Raw genomic sequence first — 22,497 nt, forward strand, 5'->3', positions numbered from 1 at the left:
ACCACATATTTTTGAAACTTTTGGGCAGCCTGATGCTCCTTCCTGGAACTCCAAGCAGGCTTCCCATTTGCATACCCAGACCTTTGTCTGGTTGTGTCACCTTGTACTGGAAGCTGGGATAATGGGCACTTGGAGACAGTGTGCCCCCATTCACTGCACCGCAAACAGCGCTCTTGCGGCAGTATCTTGGCCGAACTTCCAACACTGCATCCTCTTTCAGGCTTAGCACTCTGCACACAGAAAACTGGTTTCCTTTCACCAGCATTGCCAGGGACAACAGCATGCACTTCCCACTGTGGCAAACTCTGTGCAGCCATGTATGGGGCTTGTTCTGGTGGTAACAACCCCTCCAGCCACAGGGCTCTGTCTCTCATTTCAGAAAATCTTGCTTCTTTTTTGAGGTTTGACCGCCCCATCTTTGCAGTCACTCCACAACAATTTTGCACAGTCCAGCAGCACAATGGAGCACTGTCTCTTTAAGGAAAGTTCCTTTTCTCTGCAGGATCTCCTCACCTGCACACACTGATAGTGCAGAGTCATGCACCAAACACAGTTCAACACATGAACTTACTTCCTTGCTGGGATCTCTAGTTCTGCCCACTGCATCCTCCACCATATGTGGGAACTCGCTTCAAGTGGTAGAGCTTCTTCCAAGCACACAGCAACTCGCTTCTTTAAGGGCTTTTTTGCCCACTTTTATTTAAGAAAGTTCAAGTAACACATGCTTCCCACGCAGGGGTATCCACCATCAAGCAAATTAACAGTTTTCAGCCTCCTGGCTTGTACACAGTTTTAAGTCTGCCTCCTGCAGACTCTTCCCAAAATATGTCACTAGCACACAGCTAGTCTGGCTTCCACCTGACTCCAAGGCAGAGACCTCCCGTCTGCCGGGGTGGAGCCCTCCTGACTCCGTTTGCCGGGGTGGAGCCCAGAACTATGGTTAGGCCTCTACAAAAAGCCCCGCACACACCTGTGCAATCAGTGTGCTGGGGGTTCTCAAAACACGGACCCCGGATTGGAGATTTCATCCCTCCCAGATCTCTTTGAAATCTCCAGGCTCCAGATCCCAAAACAAACTTAATGAACAAATGAGGAACTGAAAAGCCAGTTTCCTCTGCAATAAATCAACTCTCTGGAGCCCCTCAACCTGCCTGGTTGAGAATCCAAGGTTCTCAGCTTTATTTTGACCGTGGTAGGACACCGCACTGCCACATATCCCCCCCCCCCTTTGTTTTGACCCCGTAGGGGGCGGAACACACAAACCTAAAACCCTTGCTTTAGACCTTCTGTCGGGCTATCACCTGTAGAGGTCCAATCCTGGCTGACTTCGTTTTCATCAAAGGGAGACACTACTCCCTGCCCCAAGAGATTACTTCCCTTGTCTCCTCTTGCTACCCTTACTTGGGCTCTATGACATCCCCGTGCCTTTTTACGAGTGCGCTTCCAAAAGCGCTGTCTTCCTAATTTCCTTGAGACTATGCTAGTCCTTTTACCACTAGGGGGTTTACAAATCTCAGTACCCTTTGTAACGTGCTCCCTCAAATTCCTCTAGACCATCCTTTTTTGCTTTATTTAATTTTGATGGGGTTATATTTTTAGACCCTTTAGTAATAGAGGTGGGCTCTTTTATTTGGGAATCAAACACTTTTAACGTCCCCTTGTCAGGCTTCCACCTGACTCCAAGGCAGAGCCCTCCCGTCTGCCAGGGTGGAGCCCTCCTGACTCCGTCTGCCGGGGTGGAGCCCAGAACTATGGTTAGGACTCTATAAAAAGGCCTGCACACACCTGTGCAATCAGTGTGCTGGGGGTTCTCAAAACACGGACCCCAGATTGGAGATTTCATCCCTCCCAGATCTCTTTGAAATCTCCAGGCTCCAGATCCCAAAACAAACTTAATGAACAAATGAGGAAACTGAAAAGCCAGTTTCCTCTGCAATAAATCAACTCTCTGGAGCCCCTCAACCTGCCTGGTTGAGAATCCAAGGTTCTCAGCTTTATTTTGACCGTGGCAGGACACCGCACTGCCACAATATATATTGTATATTCACATTAGTCCCTAACCCTCAAGGGGTGTACAATCTAAGGTCCCTAGCTCACATTCATACATACACATACTAGGGACAATTTAGACAGGATCCAATTAACCTATCAGCATGTCTTTGGAGTGTGGGAGGAAACCGGAGTAACTGGAGGAAACCCACACAGGCACAAGGAGAACATGCAAACTCCAGGCAGGTGGTGCTGTGGTTGGGATTTGAACCAACAACCCTAGTACTGCCAGGCAGAAGTGCTAACCATTTAGCCACTGTGCTGCCCGTATGGATGCTGACAGTTGCTGCATTCCGTCGACATGAATGGGACTGCCTGCAAGGGTATGTACAAAACACCTGAGCATCCCTATGGCAGTAAACACAGTCCTCACACAGTGTTCACTGTAGTACATCGGTGTGAATTAGGCCTAACAGTGAATGTGCTTTTTGTTTGGAAAATTACATTCATTTCAAAACCGAATGTTAAAAGCAAATTACATTTTGAAATACTTTTTCATGACAATCATCAAGTAATTGAACGTACTGAGAATTTTTGTACGAATGCTCATATGAAAATCTACTAATGGGATGTCCAACCAGCTCATATGGATGTGATGATCATATAGCATATTTTCCATCCACCTAAAGGTGCAGGGCAGTTATCCCAGAGGTCTGCCATGTCTCCTAAAAATAATAATCTGTTTTTTATGTAGGGTCCTAAAAGATCTTTATGCTTTTAAAGCAAATTATGGTTGTGAGTGACAAAGCTCACAGCTTGTTACAATGAGTTATCTTATGAACTATTATTTTTACTGATTGTTTGTAGTGATTGTTGAAATTCTGGACTATGATAAAGTCAATAGACCCTATGTCTGAAAGTGTTATCAACAAGATAGATATCAGCTAGATATATATTCAAATCATTTGGATGCAAGGTAATAATTAACCCATGTAGAAATAAAATAATAAAAAAAAGGGTCTGTCTTTGAACTTTAAATGTAGTAGATACTTTGACCATTTGAAAAGAATTTATTAGACTGAGAGCAAAATAGTCTAACCATTTGGATGCACAGTAATAATTAACTATGTAAAAATAAAACAATTTAAAATGAGGGAGTATAAAGCTAATTTCCATATAGTAGGTACTTTGGTCCTTTGTAAGGAATTTATGACAGGATAAATTATATTACCATCACCCTGTTTCATTTGCAAGTCTAAATAATTCATTGGCTGATTAAAGGGGTAATACTATAATACCTCTAAATAAAATATAATTTATGGAAAGTATGAACACTGCAATTAAGCATGTAGGAAAGATACTTTCTGTGCTTTTACCTGTATTTTTTCAAGTTGTTAACAGGGGGGTTGATTACTAATGGTAAATAGGTTGTTCACTTTGCAAGAGAATTTAACCCAGAGCTTTTCATTTTGCAAAGAATACCCAATCATGTGCAAGAAAAAAAAGAAGAAAAAGAAAAAAAAAAAAAAACATTCTTGCTTGCACATGATCAGATGATAGTTTGGAAGAAAAAGCTTTAGCCTTGGGGGAAGTTCTCATGCAAGTGCAATTTCTCTTGCACAGCCTATTAGCCTTTATTAAATCAACCCTAGGGCTTTAAAGTTTATGCCAAACCAAAAACCTTTTTCTAGCTTTGGATAGAGCGGGGAAGATTTGGAAAGTCTATCAGGTTTTAACTGCTATCCAGGGCTCTGTTAGAAAGATGTATCCTCGTCCCCCACATTAATACCCACGTGCTTTAGGAGCTGATTGACCTAGGCACCCATCTACACTGCACTTGACAGGTAATTTGCAATTATTGGTCAGATATATTTGCCATATATATACTTTAGTAATAGGTTACTAAAGTTACAATAATTTTGATTAGACAGAATACAGCTTCAGAAATGATGTAATGTATTATATTGTATTGTAATGTATTCTTTCATTTCTGAGCATGCACAGTCTTGTTCATTCTATTATCTTAATTAAATACCCTTCTTAGCATTCATATAATTAATCAAATACCCTTCTTAGTTTCCAAATAGTCAATATAAACAATCAAAATATAATCAAAATAACAAAATAAAGTCCAAAAATAATAGTAGTTTCCTCCAAAAACTCGCCATGTAAATCCAATATGTGCCGTATACCTCAAAATAAAAGAAAACTTAATAGTGCATTATCCTTACATAAATTCATCAAAATATCACAAATACTTATACCAAAAAAAACCTTATAGGTCTCATGCAAAACGCATAAATCGTGCAAACATGTGGTGACCTGTGGAATACGTAATAGTGCACCACTCTGTTTATTTGTAAAGTACTTCAGTGAACACTCAGTGTACACATCTAATGTGGCTGAATTGCATACCCTTACCAAAAATAAGTAATAAGCAAGCCTTTATATATATCCAAAGGAGGGTACAAATACCTGTTAGGACCTTGTGGATATCTTCTGATCCCCCAATACTTCTATCGATACTCCTGTCTCCTATAAGACTCCAGTACATCCATTCATAGAGAAAAGAAGATTCGTATAGTGTAGTATGTAAATTTATAATAACTCCACACTTTATTAAATAATGCTTACATAAAACGCCATATAACAGGCATAAAATATCCCATGATCCACCTTGCAGCAGCTTCCAGGAACGCCAACTGCTTTTCCCACAGTTAAAATGGCCACTCCGCTACTTCCGGTTTCTGGGGTAACGTCCAACGTCACGTCCCTTGATGTGTTTCGTCACTTCCTTGACTTCCTCACAAGGGGAGAGGCGGCCGCACTGTATCTCGGTCCAGATTGTTAATTGCGAGTCCACCACCTCCATTTTGTGAATGTTCCTTTTCTGAGCTGTTTATTCCATACTCAAAATACAGGCAACGGACTTGGGAATCTTTCCAACATTCAGAAGCACAGATGTGAAGGGCCACTTCCACCCTGCTGCCACACACCGCCCCCTCCTATCCAATCACACCTCTGCAGTGGCCCTTGACATCTGTGCTTCTGAATGTTGGAGAGATTCAAAAGTCCATGGCGTGTAACTTCCTCTTCCCTTCAATTCCTTTCCTCTGTTCCTTTCCCTGACTGATGCCAATACTTCCCTCACTTTTCTCATGTTATTTTCCTGTTTTTGTCTGTCCCTTGCTCCTCCACACTCCTGTTACCTATAGTGACTTTCATGTGCTATATCCCCAGTTCTGGAGCAGAGGGGTGTTCAAACTTGTCCATGTTTTTATGTTTGGCAGACAGTTTTTACACCACAACCAAAAGCTTTGCAATCTCAAATTTATTTGTAGTCCTCTGCAGTTGTCACTGTATTGAGCCAAACTCATTGCACTGTTTAATTAGTCAACCTCAATGCACTGTTTGATTGGGCAACTATGTGGCAAATGAGGATTATTGTTGATAAATGTAAAATTATGCACTTGGGGGCTAAGAATATGCATGCATCATACATACTAGGGGGAGCACAACTGGGGAATCAATGGTGGAGAAGGATCTGGGAAAGATTAGAGGAACTGAATTTATTCTCCCTTGAGAAGAGGAGATTAAGGGGGGATATGATCAACATTTATAATTATATAAGTGGTCCATATAGTGAACTTGGTGTAGAGTCTTTCAATATAAGGTTATCACAGAGGACTAGGGGGCACTCTTTATGTCTGGAGGAAAAGAGATTTAATCTCCAAACACAAAAAGGTTTCTTCACAGTGACAGCTGCGAAAATGTGGAATAGACTCTCTCAAGAGTTGGTTGTGGCCAGCTCAGTAGATTGTTTTAAAATTGATTCTTTCCTAACTGCACAAAATATAACTAGATACTAATATGTATAGGTGCAGTTGATCCAGGAAATATCAGATTGTCTGTTGGGGGATCAGGAAGGTATTTTATTTGAAAAATTGGATCATGCTTTATTGGGTTTCTTTTGCTTTCCACTGGATCAACTGCGGGTATAGGATTGTGTATATAGAGATTTTCTATTTGTGTGTGTTTTTTATTTCTGTTTTTTTTTCTCTGTGAGTTGAACGGATGGGGCTGTCTCTGTTTTCAACCAGACTAACTATGTAAATATGTATTCTCTTTGCCCCATAATCCTTAACTGTATTGGTGCTTTGTGTCTCTTTTGAATATTCCTGTATTTGTACCTTTGGATTGTGCCATGCTACCCTTTTTTGTCTGTACTTACCTCGAGAAAATCAATAAAAATCTTTAAAATGTTCTATTAAATTAATTAATCACATTCAGACCTGTCTCAGAAGCTTAATAGCTCTAAAGTGGAGGCACCCATCGGGACCATTCAATTGCAATTTAAATAAATGTATTTACAGCATCCAAAACATGACATGTCCCACAGATGAAACAATTCCTGCACATCTATACCAAAACCTGGAAAACACCTATTGATCTTAACAGAAATACAGTGTCCTTGTCACTTCCTGTGAGCTGCAAAGAAGAATATCTCCATACCTAGATATCTCCTGTAAACTACCAATTGCCCTGTCCCCCATGTAATAGAGATGAATAGATGGAAGGGTTTGTAGATCATGGAGACCAGGAGAGCAGCCTAGTGACAACCATGACTTAGATATAGCATAGGAATGATGTAGCCACCCAGGGCCAGGAAGTATGTTATTTGCAGAATCACCAAGTGAAAAAAGCAACAGAAGCTTGAAAAAAGAAAACAAATGCAGCCACCACACCTCGGTGTGTAAGCTTGCAATAAATACTCCATCAACATTCATCATTAAAATACATATTCTTTGTCATATTGTGCATGTATATTGAAAGTTTTTAGAAACTTCTCTTGTTCCAACAACTTCATTGCATGCATTACATATAATCTGCATTATTGTCTACTGCCTTGAATTTCATACATCATGTACATCTAGATATTGCTTGTTAAGTTGCCACTTGCTATCAGCAATTTCATTGTCTGTTGTTAATTCAAAATATATAAAAAATATTTATTTTATCAGTGTATTTCCCTTTGATTTCCTACATTAGGTATCAGTTAGTGGTGAAGAAGGATGCTCGAACGAACCAGAATCTGAGTTATCCAAAGATTACAGAAGGGAGTATGACACCACAGACTCTACTCAAACTATAGTTGAAATTTCAACACAATATCAAATTATTGATACATCAGATGCTGACTCAAATACAGTAGATTTACAAAAAAACTATGAAGACATACAGAATCCATTCAAATTAACAGAACTAATATCTGAAACACAAACTAAAAGGGATTTAGATGTGCATACAGCGGACATTCATGTGGATGAAGAAATAACTTTTATTTCTGAAGAGCAAAGGCGAAACACCACTAACACTGAGACAAATACTGCTGCTCCAGACTTAACCATGGACAGAGTGACCAGAAGCCCCATCTTTTCCCTCTCCTCATCCAGAAGTATAGCTGGTTCCCGGGAAGATCTGACAAATTCCACACCTGAAGAAAGCCAAGTGGCAAATAAGAGAAAGGATGTGTGGCTTCCCCCACCAGACCGAAATAGTAAGTTGAAAGTGCTGAGGGAAGAGGAACGTTTTGAAATACGTTCACATCGTTCAGAGACTAGCCCAAGCAAGCTCTTTGTTGACAGTGATAATGAAGATGATGGAAAAGTTAGGGTAGGTTCACGTCAGTTTACCCCAGAGAAAGCATGGGAGCTTGAACAGGAAAGAAGAGACATTATCAAAAAGCAAGGTCAGCGTAAAAGTTTGGACACAGAAGATTTGATCAACATACAAGACAGCAATGATTCGCTATTTACAAACAAAGAAATGAATGGGCCATCTGGTGGTCAAACTACAGCAGATGTAGACATGGAACAGATCAATTTTGAAGCTGCCAGGCAGCAGTTTGTAATGTTAGAGAAGAAGAGGAACAGTCTGCCTATAACCCCTCGACTTCAGCACAGACCACCCAGGCTCTTTTCTCTATATGAAAATTACAGCTATTCAGATTCTACCAAGCCGAAAGAGTCTTCCATATTGGAGCAGGATGTGAAAGCATATGAGAATAAAGGTTCTGTAACCCAAGAAACAACTGGTAGGGAAAGAAGTGCCAGTTTACTTCGTAAAGAGTTCTTAAGGGATTTTTCTTTAGATTCTGTAGATAGTGGAGAGCCTGAAGCGTCAACTGAAGTTTACAGAGGGGAGTCTTTACAGTTGGTATCAGAGGAGAAAGACAACATTCCAAACCCCAGTAATGAGACCCCTATCGAAAGAGAAATCCGTCTTGCATTGCAAAGAGAGGAAAGTTTAAGGAAAGAGAGGGGAATTCAGCATTCAGTGGAATCAAAAGAGATAGTAGAAATACAAAAAAATACAGTGCTGTCTATTTCCCCAGAAAACCAGTTGCCCAAAAAAAGCAAAGACAAAGCTCGCACTGCCTTCTTCCTTCAAAGAGAAATTCAAAGAGAAGAGCAAAGGGAAGCTGATTTAAAAAATGAAGGAAAAGTGGCTGGGCTTTATGATAAAGGAAATGCCCAAGAGTTAGATGAGCGCAGGAAGTTGTTTGAGCAGCCAGATGAAATACCGGTTCAGCCTCAGAAAACAACAACCAAAACTACCTCCAAGGGAATCATAGCTGACATCCAAGTTAGTACAAACCAGAGAGACTCAGGGGAGGAAAGTGAGGCAACTAATTTGACAGACATTGATGCTCCTTTACCCTACAGCATAAGAACTAAGTGGAAACCAACACCACTCAACCCCTACAGAACAAGAAGGCTAAGCACTGACAATATTCTAGATGTAAGGACACCTATTGAAACCACTACAGCTCAGGAAACATCAGAGGAAACATTTGTTCACAAACAGAATTTTCAAGTTCAGCCCTTGAAGTTCAGCATACACATACAAGAAGATCAGGCTGAAGAGGAAAAGGATAATAACATGGAGAAAACACCAGAATCTGCTAATGGCAGTTTGAGATACAATATGAGGCTGAGGCCTTCTCATTCCAGTGTGATTGAGGAGGAAATCCGTAAAACATTGGAAAGAGATCGGGAATTACAAGAACAAAGAAAAAACAGTGACCTTACTCCTGTTGTCACATCCAAAGAAGATCATTATGGACATAATCAGTATGGGAAGCCATCACTAACAGGTAAACAGTCTCTAAGCAGCTGCTAGTTATTATAATATACAGTGTATATGTATATATTAATGGAATTTTCCTTACTACAACAAACTTAATAGCAACTTCATTTATAATATATTAAAGCAATATTTCTGCACTCCAAATGATTTAGGAGTTTGATTTACAGAGATGGACACTTTTAGATGAAGAGCATTTTCATTATGTAATAAACTATTTAATGTTTATCTCTTAGATGGTTCAAGATCATGGTCTTCCGCATCTAGGAAAAACAATTCATCCAGCCCTATACCTTCCTACACACCACCTACACAAATGTTCACACCAAGAATATACCCCAAAATAGTTTTTGCCGAGTCTGAATCAGGCAGCTTGAAAAGACATGAAAACTGGGTAAGTAGTTCTTCTTTCTGCAGTACGTCCCTACATCTATGCACTATAAATGCACCAAACTGTAAAAAAAGGAGCATATTGTCTTAAAGTCCAAATCTGTGCATTTTGGACACAATAAAAAAACTGCTCAGGATGCAATACTCAAACTCAATGTGAAGCAGTCTTGTGCAGCACTTTTTAAGCTCAATATCATTCTGTCTAGAACACTGAGAACATATTATGAATTAATGAGCGTCATGGCTTGGTTTTATAACGGGTGTCAAATTGGCACCCTTCATTCTTAGGTTATTGCAGAGAGCGGTGCTAGACTCCATCAGCATTGCTCTTTGCATCATCAGAGTACCTCCCTGCACCTGATAAGAGGGAAAGAAAAGACCCAACATGTCATGTGCCTGTCCAGAACACAACAGGTAGGTAAGTATAAAAGAACAGAGCATGTATGCAGAGAAGACTTTTTTGGGAAAGTGGAGGGCGACTGCAGGCATAAAGCTGAACCCATCATTGGGCTCTAAAGTGTATTTAGTGTCAAAACATTTTATTATAGTTTTGGTTAGCACTGAAAATTTTAACACCCTCGTAAGATTTTTTCTTTCCTGTGTCCCTTTGGGGAGATTTTCTTTTGCTTCCTGCGCCAGAGTAGTAGGATAAAAGAGGAAATCTCTTCAAATTTACATGATATACCCTCTTAGACAGTTGTCATTAGAAACAGGTTTAGCCATTGGAGAAATTCCCCTCACCCCCTGTTAATGTGAGTTGTAGATTTCCCATCACTTTCTGTTCCAGAGACAATGCTCACCAGGACCAATAGGAAGAGTGTCTTCCCAGCAGGGACACAGGAAGCTATAAAAAACAAATGGACAGAAGTTTTGACTCTTCCACATTGTGTCTAAAGCTTACAAAAACATTTTGATTATACACTGCTCAAAAAAATTAAAGGAATACTTTTTAATCAGAGTATAGCATCAAGTCAATTAAACTCCTGGGATATTGATCTGGTCAGTTAAGTAGCAGAGGGCGTTGTTAATCAGTTTCAGCTGCTTTGGTGTTAATTAAATTAACAACAGGTGCACTAGATGGGCAACAATGAGATGGCCCCCAAAACAGGAATGGTTTTAAAGGTGGAGGCCACTGACATTTTTTTCCCTACTCATCTTTTCTGACTGTTTTTCACTAGCTTAGCATTTGGCTAAGGTCAGTGTCACTACTTGTAGCATGAGGTGCTACTTGGACCCTACAGAGGTTGCACAAGCAGTCCTACTCGTCCAAGATGGCACATCAATACGTGCCATTGCCAGAAGGTTTGCTATGTCTCCCAGTTTCAAGAGCATGGAGGAGATTCCAGAAGACAGGCAGTTACTCTAGGAGAGCTGGAAAGGACCATAGAAGGTCCTTAACCCATCAGCAAGCCCGGTATCTGCTCCTTTGTGCAAGGAGGAACAGGATGAGATCTGCCAGAGCCCTAGAAAATGACCTCTCTGACCAAACAATCAGAAACAGACTTCATGAAGGTGGCCTGAGGGCCCGACGTCCTCCAGTGGGCCCTGTGCTCACTGCCAGGCACCATAGAGCTCGATTGGCATTTGCCACTGAACACTAGAATTGACAGGTCTGCCACTGGCGCCCTGTGCTTTTCAAAGATGAGAGCAGGTTCTCCCAGAGCACATGTGACAGATGTAAAAGGGTCTGGAGAAGCCATTGAGAATATTATGCTTCCTTTAACATTTTTTAGCATGACTGTTTTGGTGGTGGGTCAGTGAAGGTGTGGGGAGGCATATCCATGGAGGGACACACAGACCTCTACAGGCTAGACAAAGGCACCCTGACTGCCATTAGGTATCGGGATGAAATCCTTGGACCCATTGTCAGACCCTACAATGGTGCAGTGGGTCCTGGGTTGCTCCTGGTGCATGACAATGGCCGGCCTCATGTGGTGAGAGTATTCTGGCAGCTCCTGGAGAATGAAAGAATTGATACCATTGAATAGCCCCCAGTTTGCCTGACCTAAATTCAATAGAACACCTCTGGGATATCATGTTTTGGTCCATCCGATGCTGCCAGGTTGCACCTCAGACTGTCCAGGAGCTCAGTGATGCCCTGGTCCAGATCTGGGAGGAAATACTCCAGGACCCCATCCGTCAGCTCATTAGGAGTATGCCCCAACATTGTCAGGCATGCATACAAGCACATGGGGGCTATACAAACTACCATTTTGAGTTGCTGCAATGAAATTTCAGCAAAATGGATTAGCCTGCTGCATCATTTTTTCACTTTGATTTTTGGTGTGTCTTTGAATTCAGTTCTCTGTAGGTTAATAATTTTAATTCCCATCAAACGATGGGGAATCCTTATGTTCCTAACACATTACCCAGTCCATATCAGTATAGATATCCAGCATGATATATATTTTTTCCCATTGAGATCTGATGTGTTTTCAATGTGTTCCTTTAATTTTTTTGAGCAGTGTACATTTACTTTAACACATACTTTAAAGGAGACAACCAACAGAATTTGATGAATTCCATATGTACAGTAATACAATATCTGCCCAGTTCCATTATATGAAGCTTGGTGCCCAGTTGGTAGTTCTTCCAGGCAGTTCATTCAGTCTGAAATTACAGTTGAAAGTAAATAACAAAAACAGGTAACTAGTACATTGAAAGAATCAAGAATACATGGAGAATGGGAACGCCAATAAATTATGTGATCCCATTATAAAAGTTGAAAGTTTGTGCATGTCAATAAACTAGCAACCAGCTATACTCCAAAAAGACTTGCAATTCATGACCTTCTTTATTACCTGTTCAATTTACTAACAATGTATAAGATTTTAGGGAAAAAAGCATAAACTTTCCATAGGATCAGCGGGTCAGGTGAGTATTAGCTTAGTCCTCACCCCTAGAAAAAATGAGCAGCTGATCCATGCAGTGGGAGGCACAGCCCCACTGCATGTTAAAAAAATAACTGGAGTTCTGCTTTAAATCACCTTATTGAGTTTGAGGTCAATGGGACTGCGCTGCAACTGCAAACCAAAGACCTTGCTTGCAGTCGCAGCACAGTATTTTAATAAAAAATCCTTTTGGAATTGAAAAAAAAAACTACCAAAAAACCCATGCAGTCATGAGGTGGAAGGCTTGCCCCCTTAACACCTGGAAGCCCCTGCTTTGCCACACTCTTAAAAGTGGTCCACTGTGGATAACTTTTCAGAGGTGGTAGAGACTGCTGCCTCTCTGAAAGTGGCCTATGTGTTCTATGTGCAGTAACACAATGAAATATTGCATGTTAAGGCACACTGCGACAAGGCAGCCTAATCATTTTGGAAGGTCTGGCTGTGCACCTTAACACATTCAAAAACAGACCTGACTATTATTGTAACGCAGTGCACCACATTGCATGCAATTTGACATATTGCACATTGCACTTTGCATTGCCCGCTACTATAATAGTGCATTGGGGTGCAACACAAAATTTATGGCACTACTCAACACCGCAATGTACATTTTACAATCCATTTCTGTCATACACTGTAACATTTGGTAAAACTTACTTTTCACCGCATTAAGATGTAAATGGATATTAAAAATGTCCTTTTTTGGAGATTGATTCTGTTTCTAAACTTCAGAGTAGTCATAGTTGTTAATGTGACCATAACTCTTTCTCTCTTTCTTTCTCTCTCTTTCTTTCTTTCTTACTTTCTTTCTCATGGCTTTGTTGCAGAATATTACATAGTTATTGCTGCCAAAGGTTTTCTTACTCCAGATATCTCTGTATAAACAGTGCTTAGTCTATGGGCTGGGTCCTCAATGGGGAATTACAATCTGTTTTCAGATTTTCCAAGTTTTTAGATATTTTAGATAGTCCACTGTGATAGTGTAATGATAGTTGTGGTTCTGTGGGCAATGACCTTCACAAAAATTAATATGTCAGGTTTTATTTGTAGGCAGAACAGCATCAAACCTGTTACCTTCTTGTGAAGAAAGTAACCTTAACATAGAGACATACAAAATGTCCCAGTACATGTACTGTTACATGTTTTAATTACTAAGGAAACTTGATCAAATGTTAAATGTTAAAACAGAAGGTGTGAAGTGTACCTGAACCCTGTATGCTCTTCTCGTTAAATAGTAGAGGAAGTTTCCCCAGTCTTATTACCCCATGACCACCTGGAAACAAGGATGTCTGAGCTGGTGGGTGGAGAACACCAGTCCAAGGATACAGTAACAACTACCAGCTGTACTTCCTCTGTATATGGAAGAAAAGTGATGGCAAAACCTGTTTTCAAGCAGGGAGCAAATCATAAAGGAAAATAAACTTGGGAGGGAAGCAACCTTTATGTGATCAATTACTCCACCCACTTTTAATTAAATGCATTTTGGCTCTGTTCACCCCTGTGTGCTTTATGTATGTTTTAGGTGCAGTTTATTAAAAAAAAAAAAGTCCTGCTTGCTGCAGCTTTGATCAAAATGCACATTATATAGAGTTCAATTTTAATGCACTTAAAAATACATCTAAAATGCACTTAAACCACGCCCCCAGATGTGAAGTGGGCCTAAAAGGCATATTATAGATAAATCCTATATAAATCCATGTGGATGTTGGATTGTTTTGTACATTTCCTATTATTTAAGGTTAACTAAGCTTGATTTACCCTAGTGGAGTAAATGATTACATAAAAGGTAGCCATGTTTAAATTCTGGCTAGTTTGATTAAAAAAAAAAATCAAATGACAAAATATATCCCAAATCAATAAATCCATTAAAAAGAAAAATCACACCTAATTACAGAAATTTCTGAACCTGTTGATTGTTTTTTTTTCATATTGAATGCTAAATAAAAAAAAAAAAGTAAAACAAACATATTTTTGACACATGTACATTCTGTATTTTATTTATTTCAGACTGTATTCTATTGTGACATGCTCATATTTAGCTTGTTATTACAATTATTGCAAAAAAGGTTACAAAAAACAAACATAAAACAATGTTTAACTGATAACTATTTTGTGCTATACTAAATATGAAATCAATAGTTATAGTGAATGCTAATCATACACCACACTGTTGACATGCAGATAGAAATTCCCCTGGAACTGGGAAATAATGGCATATATCACCCTTCCATAATGGGGATAACATATATATATATACTGTGCAAGTCACTTCTGTCAGCTTCCAAATCTTTTAAATAAATACAACTGATTAATCTCATAGATAGGGAGCTCCTATATTTCCACTAATATACATTAAGAAAAGGAATGAGATATCCTCTTGAGGCAAAAATCCTTACTTAAAAAGTCCATGTGCATGCATACATACAAAAAGGATAAAGCCAAGCAACTGTACAGTTTCAAGCAATGCCATGCTCTTCCTCAACCTGTGCAAACTACTGAGAGCCATTCAAATAGATACAAGAGAAGGTGCTTCACATGTGTATCCCATATCACTAATTGCACAAGCCAAACATCGATCATTGTGAATGTATCAATTAAGGAAAGAATATCCAAACAAAAAGCAAGTTTTGACCCTCAAATATCAAACACATACAGAAAAACACAACATTGTAATACATTAATGGTTGTCCATCATTCCTTAGTAAATAATAGTTCCAATTCCTTTCTGTCATCCAAAAAAGATCAAATAGCTGAAATATACTGAAAACTATTTAGAAAAAAAAGTATACATAATGGATATATACAAAATAAACATACCAAATATCACAATATTCCCTGTTTAAACCATGCAGATACAATGTGTTTAACCTGTTAATCCCCAAATTTTATTCCCACCTCTCCCATCTCTGGGGATTTCCTCCAAAATTGCAAACCTGAGATCTGTGTTTTTTGGTTGTGTTCCATAAAACATTTGGATACAGGTAATCCTGGTGGTCTACCTCTAATTGAGCACCGATGCTGTGACAAACGGTTTTTGATTTTCTCTGTGTGGTACATTTCATATTTAGAAGTATATTTATATGTACACACTATATATTCATTATGTATCTCTCCATCTATCAATTCTAGTTCCAGATGAAACTTTTCCATGCACAATAACAGAATTTTGTTCATAGTAGTACATACATTGGTTCAGTCTAAATCAGATTTGCTGAACTGTACTGATGTTTGGGTGTTGAATCTGAACCCCTTTGAAGTCAATAAGAGACACATTTTAGAAATCAGTGGCCATTTTTAGACCACTGAATTATACCAGACCATCTACTCTCAACATGGGGGTGAAGGGGTACTTATGTTAATAAGGATAAGGGTCTCTTCTCCACAACCCTGGTGGGAAAAGGGGGAGGAGTGAGCAGACGAATGGCTTAATGGAATCAGGAAGACTCCTTTAAAATAATGGGCTCCCAGATACCGACCATTGCCTTCAAATTAATAAGGAGTGTATAGTAAAAAAAAAATTTTGTAAATATATACACCGCTTTCTGACAAGCCCTTATTAAAAAAAAATTAAAACAAAAAAAGTCCCACAATGTAAATCCATTGTCAATTAGTGATGGGCCGAACACCCCCCTGTTCGGTTTTACGGTCAAACATTCGAACCACCGAAAGTTTGACTGCGAACTTCAAACAAGGACAATTTACTAAGCGGTATCTTACCGCTTCTGAGTATGTGGTAAGATACTGCTCAGCTACTAATATACTGTGTGAGTTATGCTATTAAGTAATTTTAGTAGCGAAACATTCTTTAATGTTTGAGCTGTCAGCAGGGTTCCTCGCTGAAAGCTGAACATCAAAGGAATTGTCTGCATTGCCGAACAATTAAAACATTTTTTTTTAAAACGGCATGGGGTCCCCCCTCCCATCCATACCAAGCCCTCCAGGTCTGGTATGGATTTTGAGGGGAACCCCCACACCAAAGTTTTAAAAGAAAATGGTACCTCCCAAACAAATCCATAGCAGACCCTTATTCGAGCATGTAGCACGGCAGATCAAGAAAGGGGGGGGACGAGTGAGTGCCTCCCTTGGACCATACCAGGCCACATTTCCTTGCTTTGGGGCAAGGGGGGCTCCCCCTTCAAAGCACCTTGTCCCCATGTTGATGGGGACAAGGGCCTCTTCCAGCCTTTTCAGGGCCTCCTCTACCCGGCCAAGGTTGTAGGGGTCTGCGGGCAGGGGGTTTTTCAGAATCTGGAAGCCCCCTTTCCAAGATCTTGCCCCCCCAGATGAATGAGTATGTGGTACATGGTACCGCTACCCATTCATAAAAAAAAGTGTAGTGTAAAAATGACAGGAGACGATCTGACAAAAACAAAAATGTAAAAAATGTCCCCTGAAGTAGATCTAACATCAATCACGATGCTCGCCCACCCCCTTGTGATGTCACCCCACTCCCTTGTGATGTGATCATGCGCTGTGATTGGCCAAAGCAATGCTTTGCTTTGGCCACTCACAATGCACTGTCAGAGCACAGAGCATTGTGGGGAGCAGCGGGCGAACTATCCGCTGAATGCCCTTACCGTTCATGTGTTCAGCAAACACACAAACAGCCAATGTTTGAGTCGAACTTACGATCGACTCAAACATAAAACCCATCACTATTGTCCATCAGATTGTCCAGAGGTGCAGATCTGTGTCATAATATTCCTAGATTGTAAGCTCGAAAGAGCAGGGCCCTCGATCCCCTCATGTTTTGCATTGTATTGGTATTGTTCTGTCACATGTTCTGTCCCCCTTTGTAATGTACAGCGCTGAGCGAACTATTGGCGCTTTATAAATACTGTATAATAATAATAATATAATAATAAATGGTACCCGCCAACTTGGCGATTGCTCCAAACAACTGCTTTCAGCAAATGACAGCTTCCAGCTTTAATATAACTAAAGGCAAAAAATGTTTTCATTTTGGATAGAGTGGAGAGTAATTAGAGCACCTATCAGGTATGTTTTACTATCTCATTTATCAGCATGGATTCGTGAAAGAGAGTTGTCAAACAAATCTGATTTCTTTTTATGAGGAGGTGAGCAAAACCTTAAGGAGTGCCTGTAGATATAATATACTTGAATTTTGCAAAAGCATTTGACACAGTTCCCTACACAAGGCTAACGTGTAAAATAAAGTCTATGGGCTTGGAAAAATCAGTTAATTCTGACTGTGGGGAAGTCTCCCTTCTGCCAACATACAAAGGCTCATCTACATCAAAGGTGTGCATGGGGGAATTAAAAAATTTTTTGTTCAACCCACTGGTTGAATGGAAAAAAAACTACTCATCTATAAGCTGCTTAACTAACTGGATCGCCAGGTGAAAATAAAGGAAAAAAAAACGTATAAAAAGTAAACAAATGCAGCCACCAAAATTGATAAGCTGCAAAACAATACATTTTTGCTATTGCGTTTAAAGACAAAGTTCACCTTTTTAAGAAAATGATAAATGCACATATTTTTGCAGGTAGAAAAAAATGTGCATTCTTTTTTTTTTCTGGAGCCTGCAGAGCATTTCACCCACGATCTGCAGATTGCAAGTGCAATGCCAGGCTCCTGCAGACTTTCAGAGTAGCTGCCTGCTCATACCTCCCATACGGCCAGACAGGAGGATCAATGAAATATGAGAGTGCTCACCAGAGCCCTTGCAGTTCATTGAGAACTACAAGCTCTCAGCCGTGGCAGCCGACTGTACATAGTTACATAGTTAGTCTGGCTGAAAAAAGACAAAGGTCGATCTAGTTCAACCATTATAGACTGTAGTTTTAGTATATTCTTTCACAGAACTCTGTCACAGCAGGGGATCGGAGGTGTGCAGGCAGGTAAAAACATATTACACAATAATATGGGTGTATCATGTCACCAAGGGTGAACTTGTCCTTTAACTATATGATCTCCGGAAGATTTTACCCCCTTCATGACAAGGCCATTTTTTGCTGCATGGCACTGCACTACTTTACCTGACAATTGCATGGTCATGTAATGCTGTAACTAAACAAAATGTATAACATTTTTCTTTTTTCACACAAATAGAGCTTTATTTTGGTGGTATTTGATCACCTCTGGGTTTTTTTTATTTTTCATTATATAAACAAAAAAAGACAGACAATTGTGAAAAACAAAACAATATTTGTTTACTTTCTGCTATAAAACAAATCCCATAAAACATTTTCTAAAAATATAATTTCTTCATAAATTTAAGCCAAAATGTATTCTGCTACATGTCTTTGGTAAAAAAAAATCCCAGTAAGTGTATATTGGTTGGTTTGTGTGAAAGTTATAGCATCTACAAACTATGGTATATAGACTGTAATTTTTATTTATTTATTTTTATACTAGTAAAGGCAGTGATCAGGACTTATAACAGGACTGCAATAGTGAGGCAGGCAATCTGACAATAATTGACGCTGGAGGGAACTGAATAACTACCGGTGACAAAACCAGTGCCATTAATGCAGTGATCAGTGCTAATAATATGCACTGTGACTGTACTAATAACACTGGGCAAGAAGGGGTTAACATCTAGGGCAATCAAGGGGTTAAATGGGTGCCTAACAAGTGTTTGTGTGTACTGTGTGCTGCTTTTACTGGGGATATAATTGCTTAGCAGGGAATGATCAAACAATGACATCCCCTGTCACTGAACACAGCTTTGTGTTGTTTACATTCACAGAACTGTGTTTGGTGAAGCTCAGAGCTGATCACCAGGTGCCAGCGGTTAACCATTGGCCGGGACTAGGTGATCAGCATGTGCTGTGACGAATCACAGCCAGGACACCAGGCGCCTCCGTACCCCATGCCTGAGCACACAGATCACATACTAGGTACGTGATCCAGCACAGAGAGGCCACTCTGCCACTATACCGTCAGCAAGTAGTTAATACCACTTTAACCACTTGCCCTCCAGAGGATTTACCCCCTCTTCCTGACCGGGCCATTTTTTGCGATAAGGTGCTGTGTTATTTTAACTCACATTTGCGAGGTCATGCAACACTGTACATAAATTAAATTTATGTACTTTTTTCCCCACAAATAGAGCTTTCTTTCGGTGGTATTTGATCACCTGTGTGGTTTTTATTTTTTGCGCTATAAATAAAAAAAACTGACAATTTTGAAAAAAACAACAATATTTTTTACCTTTTGCTATAAAACATGTCCAGTAAAAAAATTTTAAAAAACTAATTTCTTTATAAATTTAGGCCAAAATGTATCTGCTACATGTCTTTGCTAAAAACAAAATCCCAATACATGTAAATTAATTGGTTTACGTGAAAGTTATAGCGTCTACAAATGGCGGTATATATACTGGAATTTTAATTTTTTTAATACTAGTAATGGTGGCAATCAGTGACTTATAGCGGGACTGCGGCAGACATTCTGCCACTGGGTGGGAACTGACTAACTGCCACTGACATCCCAATGACACTACAGTGATCAGTGCTAAAAAAAAGAACTGACACTGTACTAATGACACTGGGCAGGAAGGGGTTAACCGTGTAAGCATATTGTAGTGATAGAAAAAAACGCTACCATATATGACATTCGGCTACCACTAAGTGGGTAAATGTTCAGGCAATTAGATGAACCTGAGTTCGGACTGAACAGTGAACTCATCTCTATTCGTTCATTCTGATAAGAAACAAAAAAGAATTCCATCCTTCACCTTCAATTTTTCTAGTCAGTATAGTCTAAAATAATTGTAGATTTATCCCCGTTAACTATTAAAAGATTGAACAAATGTTCTGAAAGCAAAAGTTCTCTTGATGTATGACCAGCTTAAGGATACTGGAAAGAAAGACCATGGTCCTAAGTGGAACAGGCCGCGGGAGCTTGGAATGACTGATCAGCATGGATTTGTATTTACTAAAGCTAGCTATACACTTTGCGAATTTGCCTGATCAATTTTGCCTGGTTCCTGGTTTGTCATCCAAAATTTGATCAGTGGGTGGCCCTGTTGGCACTAATCTGCCATATTTTAACCACTTCCGCGCTGCCCTATAGTAGAAATACTACTACAGGGCAGCACAGGTGCACAAAATCATGTATATATACGTGATTTATGTTCCCACGGTTTTCGTGGGTCGGGGGGTGCTGTGATTTGATCCCCGAGGGATCAATCATCTAATTTAGGCCAGTGATGGTCGGCCTAAGTCGAATGATCGATCCCTGTCCTATCAGGGATCTTCCTGTACCCGTGTTTACAGTTACACAGGTACAGGAAGTGATGACATCTTCTCTCTCTGGGTACATTCCATCCTAGAGAGAGAAGAATCAAGACACACAGTGAGTAAAACAGCACACTTACACATTTAGAACACTTTAGGACACATTTAACCCCTTGATCGCCTTCCCAGTTAACCCATTCACTTCCCTGTCACTAGTGTCATTAGTACAGTGTACACATTTTTTACTGATCACTGTATTAGTGTCATCGGCGACTTCAGATAGCGTTAGAGTTAGTTAGCGTCAGATTGCCCACCAGTACACCAGTAATCAGATTTAATTGCCAGGAACACACTCACATACACAATAAACCTCCATTGCTAGTATAGTGTCTGAACGGATCAATATCTTTGATTAGATCAGCACTATACCAACGTTCACATTAATATAGTGTCCTCAAAAATGCAGTGTTAGCAGGATCAGCCCTGGCACCTGCCAGCACCTTCGTTTAGCCCCTACGCTTACCCCCCCCCTTTTCCCCCAGCAAATGCAGTGTCAGTAGGTCACTGTCACTTGATACATTGCACACAAAACCGCAGTGTTCACAGAATTAGGCCTGATCTCTGTTAGCACTTGCAGGTAATTTTTTTTGTACTGGTTCAAGCAGTCCCTGACACCCAGGTGCTCTTTTTCCCATGAGTTGCACGAGGTACATATAAATTTAGTGGTCAAAATGTCCAATGAAAGGTACTCTAGTGAAGAGGCCTACGGGATTCTGAGAATGTCAGATGAGAGTGAAGGGGAAGACACCCTGACACAATCAGCCTCAGAATATGAACCTGTAGACAGCAGCGGAACCCTGAAAGATAGCTCAGACGATAGAGAAGAGGTCCCTGCTAAGATCAGGCATACCAGACCCCGTTCCCAGGTTACTGAGATGTAACAAACGCTTGATGACTCTCATATGCAGCAGAGTGCCAGTACTAGTGCCGCTCTACCTGTTGGTGTACTGGTCGAGCACCAACGGCCTAGTACATACTGGACTTTTACATACCAACAGTGCAGTATCACTTGGTGACATGGCGAGTTGCATAAATGCAGTACAAGCTGGTGCGGTGGCGAGCACGAGTATTGTCCCGCAGCCACCAAGAATTCGCACACAGGCCCGTAAAGTCCCTAGTATCCTTCCGGATGTGCTTGCAAATCCAAATTGGCAGCCCACAAATTCTGCAGAACCCGTACTTCCCCCATTCACTGCCCAGCCCAGAATTCAGGTGGAAACAGCAAATTTAAATACTCCCTTTGATTTTTTGGAGCTGTTTTTCACAGAAGATCTGTATGCATTGATTGTGGATCAAATCAATTTATCTGCACAACAGTTTATCGCCGCCAACCCAAATTCAAACCTTGCCAGACCATTCGTATGGAAACCCATTGCGGTTTCCGAATTTAAAGTTTTTTTGTGCCTAAACCTCACCATGGGTATCACTAAAAAAAATTAATTGCGGTTGCATTTGTCCACAGAACCAATTCATCATATGCCTGTGTTCTCTGCTGCCATGGCCAGGCATACATATGAGTATAATGCGTTTTATGCATTTCAATGACAACACACTCTGTCGTCCTTGGGTGACCCTGCATTTGACCGGCTCCACAAAATCTGGCCCCTCGTAAATTACCTTAACCAAAAATTTGCAGATGTCTATACTCCCCAGCAAAACATCTGCGTTGATGAGTCTCTCATTAATTTTTCTAGCTGCCTTGCATTCAAACAATTTCTCCCCAGCATGTCAGACATGGGAAAAAGATGTATAAGACCTGTGAGAGGGCAACAGGCTATACATATAAGTTTTGGATTTACGAGGGAAATGATAGTCA

At 40.1% G+C, this 22,497-nt stretch overlaps 1 protein-coding gene across 2 annotated transcripts in view; it reads left to right on the forward strand.

The window, feature by feature from the left end:
• The window catches only part of MISP (mitotic spindle positioning), a 65,820-nt gene that overhangs the window by 17,782 nt on the left and 25,541 nt on the right, over positions 1-22,497 (forward strand). The window contains exons 2-4 of one of the 2 annotated variants that reach the window (XM_089673566.1): positions 7,039-9,145; positions 9,372-9,529; positions 13,652-14,399. In XM_089673566.1, coding sequence (XP_089529692.1) covers positions 7,039-9,145; positions 9,372-9,529; positions 13,652-13,654 — 2,268 coding nt within the window. In that variant the 3' untranslated portion in view covers positions 13,655-14,399. Of the gene's footprint in view, positions 1-7,038; positions 9,146-9,371; positions 9,530-13,651; positions 14,400-22,497 lie in introns of those variants that run through there. The other variant, XM_089673565.1, reaches the window with a different exon arrangement.

Source organism: Staurois parvus, unplaced genomic scaffold (genome assembly GCF_062004578.1).
Source record: "Staurois parvus isolate SC_StPar_1 unplaced genomic scaffold, SC_StPar_1.0 ptg000141l, whole genome shotgun sequence".
Classification (NCBI taxonomy): domain Eukaryota; kingdom Metazoa; phylum Chordata; class Amphibia; order Anura; family Ranidae; genus Staurois; species Staurois parvus.